This window comes from Aptenodytes forsteri, unplaced genomic scaffold (genome assembly GCF_000699145.1).
Source record: "Aptenodytes forsteri isolate BGI_AS27 unplaced genomic scaffold, ASM69914v1 Scaffold285, whole genome shotgun sequence".
Taxonomy (NCBI): domain Eukaryota; kingdom Metazoa; phylum Chordata; class Aves; order Sphenisciformes; family Spheniscidae; genus Aptenodytes; species Aptenodytes forsteri.
In genome coordinates, this window is record NW_008794453.1 from 3 (window position 1) to 11,741 (window position 11,739).

General features: G+C 59.6%; 1 protein-coding gene across 1 annotated transcript; it reads right to left on the reverse strand.

Annotated features, from left to right (window-relative positions):
• Window positions 1-481: 481 nt before the first annotated feature.
• Window positions 482-10,587, reverse strand: RAB44 (RAB44, member RAS oncogene family; the record flags this gene model as incomplete). The annotated part of the gene is made up of 13 exons (XM_019474939.1): window positions 10,378-10,587; window positions 10,167-10,281; window positions 9,723-9,894; window positions 9,261-9,404; window positions 8,803-8,893; window positions 8,585-8,680; window positions 8,062-8,249; window positions 7,622-7,670; window positions 7,198-7,292; window positions 6,275-6,669; window positions 1,512-2,096; window positions 935-1,016; window positions 482-596 (listed from the first exon to the last, which is right to left on the reverse strand). Coding segments are annotated over exons 1-13 (2,337 nt in total), but the record flags the coding sequence as incomplete, so codon positions are not given.
• Between the last annotated feature and the right edge of the window lie 1,152 nt (window positions 10,588-11,739).

Here is an 11,739-nt window from a genome sequence, read left to right on the forward strand (position 1 = left end):
TTTTTAAACACTGACTTTGTACTTGACTGGAAATCTCTGATAAGAAGTTTTTAATAAGACACGAGTTACCTCCCATTTCCCAGGACGCAAAGCAGACCATTCTTGATTTAAAAGTGTTATCAAAATCACTTTCAACATTTTCCCTTCCTCTGCACCAGTTTTTAATTTTAAAAAAGTTGATCATTATCATAACGATGCTGTCAACAAATTACCCCAGGAAACACTGCAAAAGTGTGAAAATTGTCACTATCTGAACTTAAATCCTCCAAGAAAAAAAATTTTCTAACCAAAGAAAAGCAGAATGCCCTTTACAAAGGGCATGGTCACCCCCAGATGTCCATCCCTAACCGCTCTGGGCCTGGTCACCCCCAGATGTCCATCCCTAACCGGTGGCAGAGGTCAGGTGGGGAAATGCTGATCTCGGAGTCACCGCCAGTTCCAAGACCTCAGGAACAGAATGAGGTTTTCCTGCTTCACCCACCTGGATGCAACTCAGCCAGTACCGCACGTCTGAGAAGGAGCACTCCGATGTGATATCGTACATCAGCACGACCCCATCCGCCTTCCGGAAGAACTGCTTGGTGATGCTGCGGTACCTGCGTGCATTTTAAATGGTCACCGATGAGGTCTAAAGAGGTTTCGCCTAGGAGCAATCTGAAATCCCAGTGGGAATGCTGGAAATACATGTCTACAAGAAAGGCAAAGCTCGGATTTTGCTCCTGTCGTGATCACAGAGGCCATACAAACAGCCTGAGTGCTTATTTTTATCTTAATTACTACCTTTATTTTTATCAGATCACACACTGTACAGAGTCCCTTCTTAAACAACCCCTCCTTTGCTTAGCAAAGCCAAGAACATTCATTTCCACTAAACTACCAGAAAAAAAAGAAAATCACAGGTTGCTCTCCTTAAGCAGACAGCACAGCACCTTACCTTTCTTGGCCAGCTGAGTCCCACAGGCAGAGAGCAAAGCACTTGTTGTCCACGACGAGGTTTTTGACCCAATAATCCAGTCCTAGGAGACACAAAAAGGGGTATTTTGATACTGTAGAGTTCATCCCTGTGAAAGAGGACGGATGGAGAAGGCACATGGTGCAGGTGTGGTCTGAGGCTGCAGCTGAAACGAGCTGGTCCTAAGTGAACCTCCAGCTTTTAGATCTTTGATGGCTGGATTTTGGGAAGGTCTCTAATCTCATGATGAGTAAAAACAGGTTGGTTAAGAGAGGAGAATATAGCTGAAAGGCAAAGCAGAGAGAAAAGCACTAGGGCCATTAGTATTGGTGCCCTAGAGAGGGCAAGGAGGACCAGCACTGCCTGCTCAGGAGCATCCAGGCGTGTGAAGTTGGTGGTCCTATTTGGTCCTTGGTGACAGGTTGCATACTACGCTTGGCATGAGCTGTAACATGCATGTAATGATCACCAGCAGCTTGTGGGGTGGAGGAAAGGGAATTGTGAAGGTCACCCAAAGCAGGTGCAGAGCCGTGCTGGAGAGGAGATGGAGGAGACCTACCTACTGTGGTGGTGTGGTGCGGGTTGAAGATGTTGGTGTGCAACCGGTACAGGAATGATGTTTTGCCCACGTGGGAGTCCCCAACGAACAGCACGTTGTAGAGGTGGTCTGGGACCGGGAAGGCTTCAGGAGAACCCCTTGGTTCTCCCGCCCCATCTGCAGTCACGGCCCCTGGCTCTCCTCGGCTGGGCTCACCTTCCTGGCTTGTTTTCTGCCCAACCTCTTGCTTCTCCTGTTGACCAACATTGAGGTCTTCACTCTGTTCTCCCAAGAGCTGCCTCTGAGGCCGCGTGCTGCTGTTGGCTGCATCCCCCAGTGAGCTGTCTCTGAGGACCATCCCTGACTGATCATTCCCAGCATCTTCCTCCTGTTGGACCCTTGTGTGAAGGGTTGACGCTGGTGGCACCTCTTGTTTTGGAGGCTTGGCAGGTCTGGCAGCTATCTGCTCCGTTTCCATCATGTGTGGCAGCTTCTCCTCCGGCTGCTGGGAAACAGCGTGAAGCCTCACCTTATCTGCCTGTGCTGAGACTTGCTCCTGAAGCTCGCTTTGGGCTGCCTGTCCTGAAGTGCCTAGCCGCCGCACATCTGGAACGAGAACATCCTCCTGCATCATCGTTTCCAGCTTTAGCGTGCTGATTTGTAATGTCACCTCTGAGACCGGGGGGGCCAGCGCAGACGCACTGTCATCATGGCCCTGCTTTATCCCTAGACTCTGAGTTTCAACTAAAATCCTTGCCCCTGTCTCCAGCCTCTCTCCCTGCACCACTTCCAGACCTTGAGCTCCACCCAAAGGCCTCTCCTCTGCATCAGCCCTCTCTCCCTGCGGTATTTCCAGTGTCTGGGTATCCTCTGGGATCTGCCCATCTGGACCAGTGAGTGCTCCCAGCATTGCTTCCAGACCAGGACCCTCGGCGGCGGCGGCACACTCAGGATGTAAAGCAGCCTCAGCCGGAGGGGACACATGTGCACCAGCAGCCCCCTCCCACACGTCTGCGGTGTGAGCTGCACACAGACCTGCCTCCAAACCAGGAGTCTGGCTCTGCTGCCCTTCCTGCATCCCAGCTGCACCCAGGGGTGCCAGATCTGCCTCTGTGCTCCCTCCCGAAGATGATTTGAGCTCCTCCGCCTCTGTAAGCGACTGCACATTGGCATCAGTGCTCTGGTCCTCCAGTGTGTCCAGGATTACAGCCTCCTCCCGTGACTGCATGCCTGCACCAGTCCCCTCTCCCTGCCCAACTCCTGCTCCCTGCGGATCGAGTGCATGGCTGCGTGGCCACTCATGCTCACCCTGTCCTTGTGCCCCATCCTCAGCCTCCTCCACGAGCTGCATGGCTGCACGGTCCCCCCCTCCCTGGGGGGTTTCTGGGCTGGCACCCCCATGCAGCTGCGTGTCTGCCCAGGAGTCCTCTGCTCCCACCATTTCCGCTAACTCTGGTTTATCGACCTGATCCAGGAGTTGCACATCTGGATCCCCGCGCCCTCCCTGCCCTGTATCCTGGGAGCCGGCCTCACTCAAGTTCTGCAGGTCTGCCTCCATGCCTCCTCCTGGGGTTGATTTGAGCTCATCCACCTCTGAAAGTGGCTGCACGTTTGCATCAGTGCTCCGGTCCTCCAGTGTGTCCAGGATTACAGCCTCCTCCCGTGACTGCACGCCTGCACCAGCCCCCTCTCCCTGCCCAACTCCTGCTCCCTGTGGATCAAGCACAGGCTCATGTGACAGCCCACGCTTGCCCTGTCCTAGTCCCCCATCCTCAGCCTCCTCCACGAGCTGCATGGCTGCCCCACCCTCCACTCCCCTTGGGGCTTCTGGGCTGAGACCCCCACGCAGCTGCGTGTCTGCCTGGGCATCCTCTGCCTCCATTTCCACTAACTCTGGTTTATCAACCTGACCCAGGGGTTGCACATCTGGAGCCATGCTCCCTCCCTGCTCTGTCCCCGGGGAGCTGGCCTCGCTGGAGAGCTGCAGATCTGCCTCTGTGCTCCCTCCTGGGATCAATTTGAGCTCATCCGTCTCTGCAAGCAGCTGCACGTTTGCATCAGTCCTCTGGTCCTCCAGCGTGCCCAGGCTTTCAGCCTCTTCAGGGGGCTGCACACCTTCAGGAGCCCTCTCTCCCTGCCTGATGGTCACTCCATGGGGGTGAAGCGCAGGCTCGTGTGGCAGCCCACGCTCACTCTGCCCTTGTGCCCCATCCTCAGCCTCCTCCCTGAGACGTACAGCTGCACGGTCCCCCCCTCCCTGGGGGGTTTCGGGCTGGCACCCCCATGCAGCTGCGTGTCTGCCCAGGAGTCCTCTGCCTCCACCATTTCCACTAACTCTGGTTTATCAGCCTGATCCAGGAGTTGCACATCTGGAGCCACGCTCCCTCCCTGCTCTGTATCCATGGAGCCAGCCTCGTTCAGGGGCTGCAGATCTGCCTCCGTGCTCCCTCCTGGGGTCAATTTGAGCTCATCCGTCCCTGCAAACAGCTGCACATTTGCATCAGCGCTCTGGTCCTTCACCATGTCCAGGATTACAACCTCCTCCCATGGCTGCACACCTGCACCAGCCCCCTCTCCCTGCCTGATGGCCATTCCATGGGGGTGAAGCACAGGCTCATGTGACAGCCCACGCTCATCCTGCCCTTGTCCCCCATCCTCAGCCTCCTCCACGAGCTGCATGGCTGCACGGTCCCCCCTTCCCTGGGGGGTTTCTGGGCTGGCACCCCCATGCAGCTGCGTGTCTGCCCAGGAGTCCTCTGCCTCCACCATTTCCACTAACCCTGGTTTATCAGCCTGATCCAGGAGTTGCACATGCCAAGCCACGCTCCCTCCCTGCTCTGTCCCCAGGTAACCAGCTTCACTGGGGGGCTGCAGATCTGCCTCCGTGCTCCCTCCTGGGGTCAATTTGAGCTCAACTGCCTCTGCAAGCAGCTGCACATTGGCATCTGTGCTCTGGTCCTCCAGCACGTCCAGGATTACAGCCTCCTCCTGTGGTCGCACGCCTGCACCAGCCCCTTCTCCCTGTCTGACGATTGCTCCCTGCGAATCGAGCACAGGCTCGTGTGGCAGCTCGTGCTCACCCTGTCCTTGTGCCCCATCCTCAGCCTCCTCCCCGAGCTGAACGGCTGCTTGACCCTCCCCTCCCTGGGGGGTTTCTGGGCTGGCACCCCCATGCAGCCGTGTGTCTGCCCAGGAGTCCTCTGCCTCCACCAGTTCCAGGGCCTGAGCCTTAATTAGGAACAACCCGTCCTCGTTGATGTCCTCTCCCTGCACCAGTTCCAGCTCCCCCTCTTCCTCTGGGTGCTGTACATCTCCATCCACCTCCGCTCCTGGCCTCTGCTCCCCAAACGGCACCACGGGCAGAGGAGCGGAGTCCTCCCTGCCAGCGCTGCATTCATCGGCCTCAGCTCCAGGCAGCTCCTCTGCACCAGCCCCCTCTCCCTGCCCAAATCCTGCCCCACGCAGATCCATCACAGGCTCATGTGGCAGCTCATGCTCGCCCTGCCCTCGTCCCTCATCCTCAGCCTCGTCCCCGAGCTGCATGGCTGCATGGTCCCCCCCTCCCTGGGGAGCTTCTGGACTGGGATCCCCACGGAGCTGTGCGTCTGCCTGAGATTCCTCTGCCCCCACCAGTTCCAGTGCCTGAGCCTTCACTGGGAACAGCCCACCCAGGTCTGGGCTCCCCACAGGTGTTTCTGCTGGGGAAGGACCCTCACTGTGCACCACAGCAGCACCCATTTCCTCCCCCAGCCCTAACTCTGGTTTATCATCCTCCTCCAGTGGTTGCACACCTGGAGCCACGCTCCCTCCCTGCTCTGTCTCCGGGGAGCTGGCCTCGCCTGGGGGCTGCAGATCTGCCTCTGTGCTCGCTTCGAGCTCCTCCACCTCTGCAAGCAGCTGCACATTGGCATCGCTGCTCTGGGCCTCCAGCAGTTGCACATCTGTCCCCGCTCCGCCTTCCTGCACGTCGGTGGGTGGCAGCAGCACCTCTGCACCCACACTCCCTCCCCACGCTGCGTCTCCCCTCGCAGACTCACCCTGCAGCCGCGGCTCTGCCTCCCTGGGCTCTGTTACCTCCACCTCCCCTTCCTCGGCCCCAGCTCCGCTGCTCCCTCCATGCTGAGCTGGGGCTGGTGGCACGTCGGCATCTAAGGTCTCTCCCCAGGGCTGCACCTCCGCACAGACGCGCTCATCCTCCAGCATCCCGGGGTCAGGAGCCACTGTCACCTCGGGGAGGACACCATCCCCCTGGGCTGCTCCCATTTGCGCCTCACCCCAGGATGGTGGCTCTGGCTCCAGGCACTCTCCAGGCTTTATTTCAAGTTTCTTGGAGAGCCCCGAGGGTGGGTCAGCCTCTTCCCCCAGCCCTGTGCCCGGGGGCTGCACACACTCTTCTGGAGCTGCAGCCAGGCTAAATTCATCTGTGGCAAGCTGCCATCCCACTGCTAGACCTGCCTCCCCAGCCTCAAGTGGCCCCAGACCCGCCTCCAGATCTTCTCCCTGGTTTAATGCTGCATCCTCAGCTTCTTCCGGGAGCTGTGCCTTTTCCCAGCCTGCTTTTTCCTGCATCCATCCATCTCCCTCCACCTCCATGAGCGCCTGCTCTCCTGCCTCCATGCTCTCTCCCGGTGCTCCTTGCTGATGCTCAGCTGCCTTTAGCATCAGCTCCTCCACACCAGCGCCCTTTCCTTGCAGGAGTAACATCCTCTGCGCCTCCTCCGGGCTCTCTCCCTGCTCTGCCCCTGGCTCCTGAGCCCTGCGGTGCCTGGCTTCCACGGACGCACCAGCCTGTGTCATGTCTGGAGCACGAAGCTCAGCTGTGGCTGGTCCCTCTTTCAGGTCTCCTTCAAACAGCTCATGACCGACGTGGCCGACGAGGGTCTCTTGCAGGACCCCGGGGGTTGTGCCGTGGGCTGCGGCTGCCTCCAGCCCCATTTGGGGCTCAGCATCGTCCTGGGGGCGACAGGCAGTGTCTGCCAGCGCGGGGGGTGCACCCAGTGCCTGTGGCTTCAGCTGTTTGCTCAGAGCCGCTATTGCATCATTCATCTCTCTTAGCAAAGAGCTTTGGTCAGAAAAGCGTTCCTCCTTCAGGAATTCTGGGAAGGGGTCCTCTTCCACAGAGCTCACTCTCGGCAGGGCTCCCAAAACGCTTATTTCTGCTGGCAGCATTTCCCAAACCCTGGAAAGGGCAGAAAAAGGAGGGGGGTCAGCCCAGCCCCTGGGTCGGGCTGCAGCTCCCTCCCATCCACCTGGGCCGGTCCCGGGGGGGGTGTCTCTCCTCCATCACCTCACCCCATCTCTCTCCAAACCCGATCGTATTTACCCTCCGGGTGTACTGAGTTTCACACAGGCAGCAATGGGAACAGGGGAAAGGGGGATGCACACCCAGGGAGCCAGACCCGGGGCCGTATCCTGCCCAGCAAGCGAGCGTGCCTCTTCCCAGGCTCCGTGTTCACATTATCGGAGATGAAAAGACAACTCTTGGCCAGATACGGCGAGTGCCTGAGCCAAGGGAGTAATGCAGGACGACGAGCTGGGGTAAGAGATCTGATCTCCGGGATGAGAGATGAGTGGGGGGGAAAGGAGCGTTAAAAGGACTAAATATCGCGTTTTGCCTGGGGAGGGTGGAGGACTTGGGTGCTCAGCACCGGCTCGCAGATGTCGAGGGCACGAGCTGAAGCAGCAGCTGTTGCCCAGGACCCCTTACACTTGGTGGGTGCTCTTGGCTTTAGGCTCTGTGCTCTGGGACCCCAGCCCGATCTGCATCTCGGAGTGGTACTTCTCGCTCTTCTCCGGACTCGTCTGCAGTAAACAGGGTGGGAAGAAAAGAGAGAAAAGTGCTTGGCAAAGAAGCATATCCACGTGAAACGATGCTGAGCTCTCCGGAAGGTATCCAGACGTACCCACCCAAAATCTTGGGGGCATCAGAACTAACGTGCTGCTACCCCCTCCCTTCCCAAGCATCTGTAGGGCACCATGCCGACCCGGTTTGAGAAAGCTTTTAGGGGAGGCACTGCCTCTGCTGCAGAAGCACCCTGTGCTCTTGGGCTCCCCAGCAGTCCCAAACAGAACAGCGTGAGGCCCTGGAGCACAGACACCCCAGCCTGTCCCCGCGTACCCAGCTGAAGTACCTGTGGGGACAGGGGCATCTCACCGGGCAGGTCTGTCACCGCTTTGTCCCTGCAGACACAGAGCACAGGGGTCAAAATGGCAATTGCACCCTCTTGACCGTGTCCATCCCTGCCCCAGGGTTGTTCCCAGCCCCAGAGACAGCAATGGGCAGGACAGCAAAACCCACAAGCCTTGGATCGATCCTGGTTGGGTCCTTCTGGGTGAAGGACGTCCCCATCTCTGCTGGCACTGCCCTACAGGGACACGTTCAGTGCATGATGCTGATAGTCCTGTCTTTTTTTCTGGTGCTTTTCACACCAAACCACGATTAATCTGCACCGTGGAGACCACTAAAGCACCACGATGGCTGAGACCCATCAAACTCATTCCCCATCCACTGCAACCCTCAGGAGGAAACCATATAGGTGCAGAGGGAGATGCTGGTCACTCAGCTACTCACCCGGGCTCCTCCGTGTGCTCCCGAGCCACCGCGGCCCTTGCGGTCCGCAGGCGCCCGTGGGTCTGCTGGAGCTGCTGGTGGAGGTGCTGCAGGTGGTCCTCCAGCACCCGGTTGCTCTCCTCCAACTGCCGGTTTTCGGTGCTGGCAGCTTGCTGCGTGCTGCGGAGGCTGCGGCACCGCGTCTCCAGCTGCGGGACGGCAACCGGGACACTCACACCCCGCCAGGACTCCCATGAGACCCATGCCAAAGAATGATGGATAACCATCTCCTCTAGACCTGGGGCTGACTTTTCCCCCCTGAGGGTGGAGAGTGGGGAAACTCAACTCAGGTGCTCTGTGGATGGAGGGGAGGGTGGGGATGGGGGTGGCAAAGGAGAGGTGATGGAGGTCCCATGTGACAACCTGCATCAAGGGCTGGTGGGGACAGACCAAGATCAAGTGTACAACGCCAATGTTGCTGATACAGGCACAGCCCAGAGACCCCATACACACGATGGGGGACCAGGGGTTGGGGCCAGCTCACCTCCATCTGCGCCGTGACCAAGCGCTGCACCTCCCTCTCGCTGGCATCCAGTGCTTGCTGCAGCTCCACGCCGTGCTGGTGGTGCCGGGCCATGCTCTGGGATGGCAACAAGGACATGAGCACCCCCTCGCCCGTCTGGCACCTGCCACAGGGGTTTGGGGGTGCTGGGTCCCCTCCCAGGGTGGGTAGCAAGGGGAGAGGAGCAGCTGGTGACCCACCTCCTGCTCCAGCTGCTGTTGCTCCTGCCGGATCTGCTGCTCCAGGGCCTCACAGAGCTGCTGCACCTCCTTGTTGTGCTCAGCTACACGCCTGCCAGTGACAGCAAGGCCAGGGGGCTGGTCAGACCCTGCTGCAGTGGGTGCAGGTCCCTGGGACCCCACATTGCCCACGGGACCTGCAGGCTGAAGCCGGGTTTGCCCGGAGGGGTTCACCCAGCAAGGACGTGTCCAGCAGTCTGAGTCCAGCACTTTTGCCATCCCGTGTGTGACTGTAGAGGGAGCCCGACCCCAAACATCGGCTCCCAGTGAAACCTCTGCTCCAGCCACTGATGAAGATGCTGAAAGCACCCAGGTTTCTCCCTCTTTGGGTGCATCTCCACAGCTGGGGTGAGCAGGGGGCCCATCCCTGTACCCATCCTTCCCGTCCCGTCCCTCTCCACTGCCCTGGGGTGACTCACTTGTTCAGGGTCACCTCCAAAGCCTCCTTCTTGCTCCTGGCTTCTTGGATGCGGTGCCTCATCTTGGCCAGAAAGTCCTCCAGGTTGTCCAGGAGCTGGGGTTCGTCCTGCCGGAGCTTCACCCAGAGTTGCCAGATCTCCTGTCTGCAGGGAGAGGGGTGTTTTGTAGTGAGCATCCCCCCAGAACCCTCCAAAGCCAGGCCAGCTGTGGGATCCTGGGTCATTTAGCTCACACCATTCAGGACGCACGGTCCTGGGGGTAAGATGAGCAGTGGGGTGACCATGATCCTGTCCCCTGCTCCTGCGCTGGAGGGCAAAGACACCTCCAAGCCATTTCTGGGCTCACTGCCTGCATGGGGACCAAATGAGGGGAATACCCTGCCCTGCCCCAAGCCTTTCCCCCTAGGGCAGCTCTGCCCCATCCTGCAGGACACCCATGGGTGCTAAACAGGGGGGGCTTACTCTTCAGAGACGTTGTCTGTGCCCAGCTGGTCCATGAAGGCGGCAAAGTGTCTCCGCTCCTCGCTGTCCGCCCCCTCCAACACTGGGCTTGGGAGGACCAAGCGGACCCTCCGGGATGCCGTTTTCTGCCGGCGGTGGTCCCTGGCAGCTTTTTGGGAGCTCAGGAACTGCCCTGCCGACAGATACCCCAAACCCTCAGTGTCCAGCCAGGGCGACAGCAAAGGCCAAACCCTGACACTTCCCACCCCATGGCTTCGACAAGCTGCTCCAGCACAATAGGACCCCTCACCAGGCGAGCCACGGGCTGAGACCCTGGCATGGGGACACTTTTTGGGCCATCATGTGCCATCCAGCAAGGGGAGCTTTTCAAGTCCCCCCGGGAAAGCACCAGGGCCGTGTCCAGGATCAGCCCGGGCTGCTTGGAGGCAGCGTGCTGGCACTTACAGAGCCCCGCAGCGAACTCCTCGGTGCATAACCGCCCGGTGCCAGCAGCATCCAGCCCATCGAAGACGAGCTCCAGCTCCTCCGTGCTGCATGGGAAATCTTCCTCCTGCAATTTCTAAGAACAAAGCAAACCAGGGGAAAACCCTACCCATCATCCAGTCTCCAGTCACCCCGGTGGCATTTGACACGAGAAGACATCCCCATCCCTCACCTGCATGTCCGAGCGGGTGACAAACCCCGCCTGGTCCTTGTCCCGCTCCCTGAAGAAGTCCTGCACCCTCTGCACTATTTCAGATGCCCATGGCAGCTCCTCGATGGGGCTGGCAGCTGCCGCCAGTGCCTTGCCGGAGCCCTCGCGCAGCTGCTTGCGCCGGCTGGAGCCCATGCGTCGGCTCTTGGCAGCTGCCCGGCGCTCAGCCATGGCTCCCAGCTCGGTCCTGTCAAGGGGGAAACTGGCGGGTGCTGAGCCTCGGCAGGCTCTCTCCTTGCGGGAGACCTTTGCTGTGGCACGGTGGGAGACGGTGGAGCAGGACTGAGCTGGAAATCCATTTTGGCTGGTGTAAATGGCCCCCGGGTTTGGCAATAGGAAGAGAAGCGCTTATCTCCGATTGCATGGCGCAAACAGAGTCTCGACCCACAGCGAGCAACGGCCGTCCCCACCGGCCATGAGCCCAGCACCCACGGGGCGAGCGGCTTCTCCTGCCGCTGGCCAAATGCCCATCCCAAATCTCCCCGTGATCCACCCTGGCTATGGAGGATGCACAGAGCACCAGCACCACCAGGGCTCGAGGGTCACCCGGGAGGTGACACAGCCGGGAGGTGACACCGGCAAAGGACCAGCCAAGGCGATGCTGGAGGTCTGGGCAAAACGTGGTAGTTCCACCTGCTTTCTTGGAGCTCAGCAGCAGCTTTTAAAATTCCTCCCCCAGCTTTCACAGCCATGAGTCACCTCCGGGGAGAGCTGCGCAAGACCTCGGGGAGGTTTTCATCATCCCTGCGTGCTCGCCCCGGCTTGCAGGGTCTGAGCTTGGGACCCCTGGGTGGGTGGCGGCAGCACCGACAGCCACCGTGCCATCCCCCTCAGGGGTTGTTCTCTGCGTGGCAAAGCCGAAAAACCGAGTGAAGGAAACCACAGCCATGGAGAGCGGTGACGCAGAGCCGGGGCCATGCTCAAGCTGGCTGCAGCCCGGCTTTCCGCTCCCAGCCCGGGGAGACCCCCGGCTGTTCCAGCCCTCTGCCCCTTTCCTTTTGCAATGTGAAACAGTGATTCTGCTAAATCCCAGGGTGCACTGGAAACACGGGAATAGGCCCCCAAAACCTCCCCTTCCCCTTAAAGCGAGAGGGTCTTGTGGAGTTGCTGGAGTCCCACAGGACACCAGGGGGGGCAGAAACCGGTTGCCTTTATGGTGGTCCCAGCCTCTAAGACAGCAGAAGTAGGAACTCTGGGGGGCACGTGGGGTTGTTTAAGGCATGAGGAAGCCCCCAGTTACCTGCCCCGGCCCCGGGGGCCTGAGCTGAGCCCACTGCACAAGGGAGGCGCAGAACAAGTGGGGGGGCTGGGATGGGAACCGTG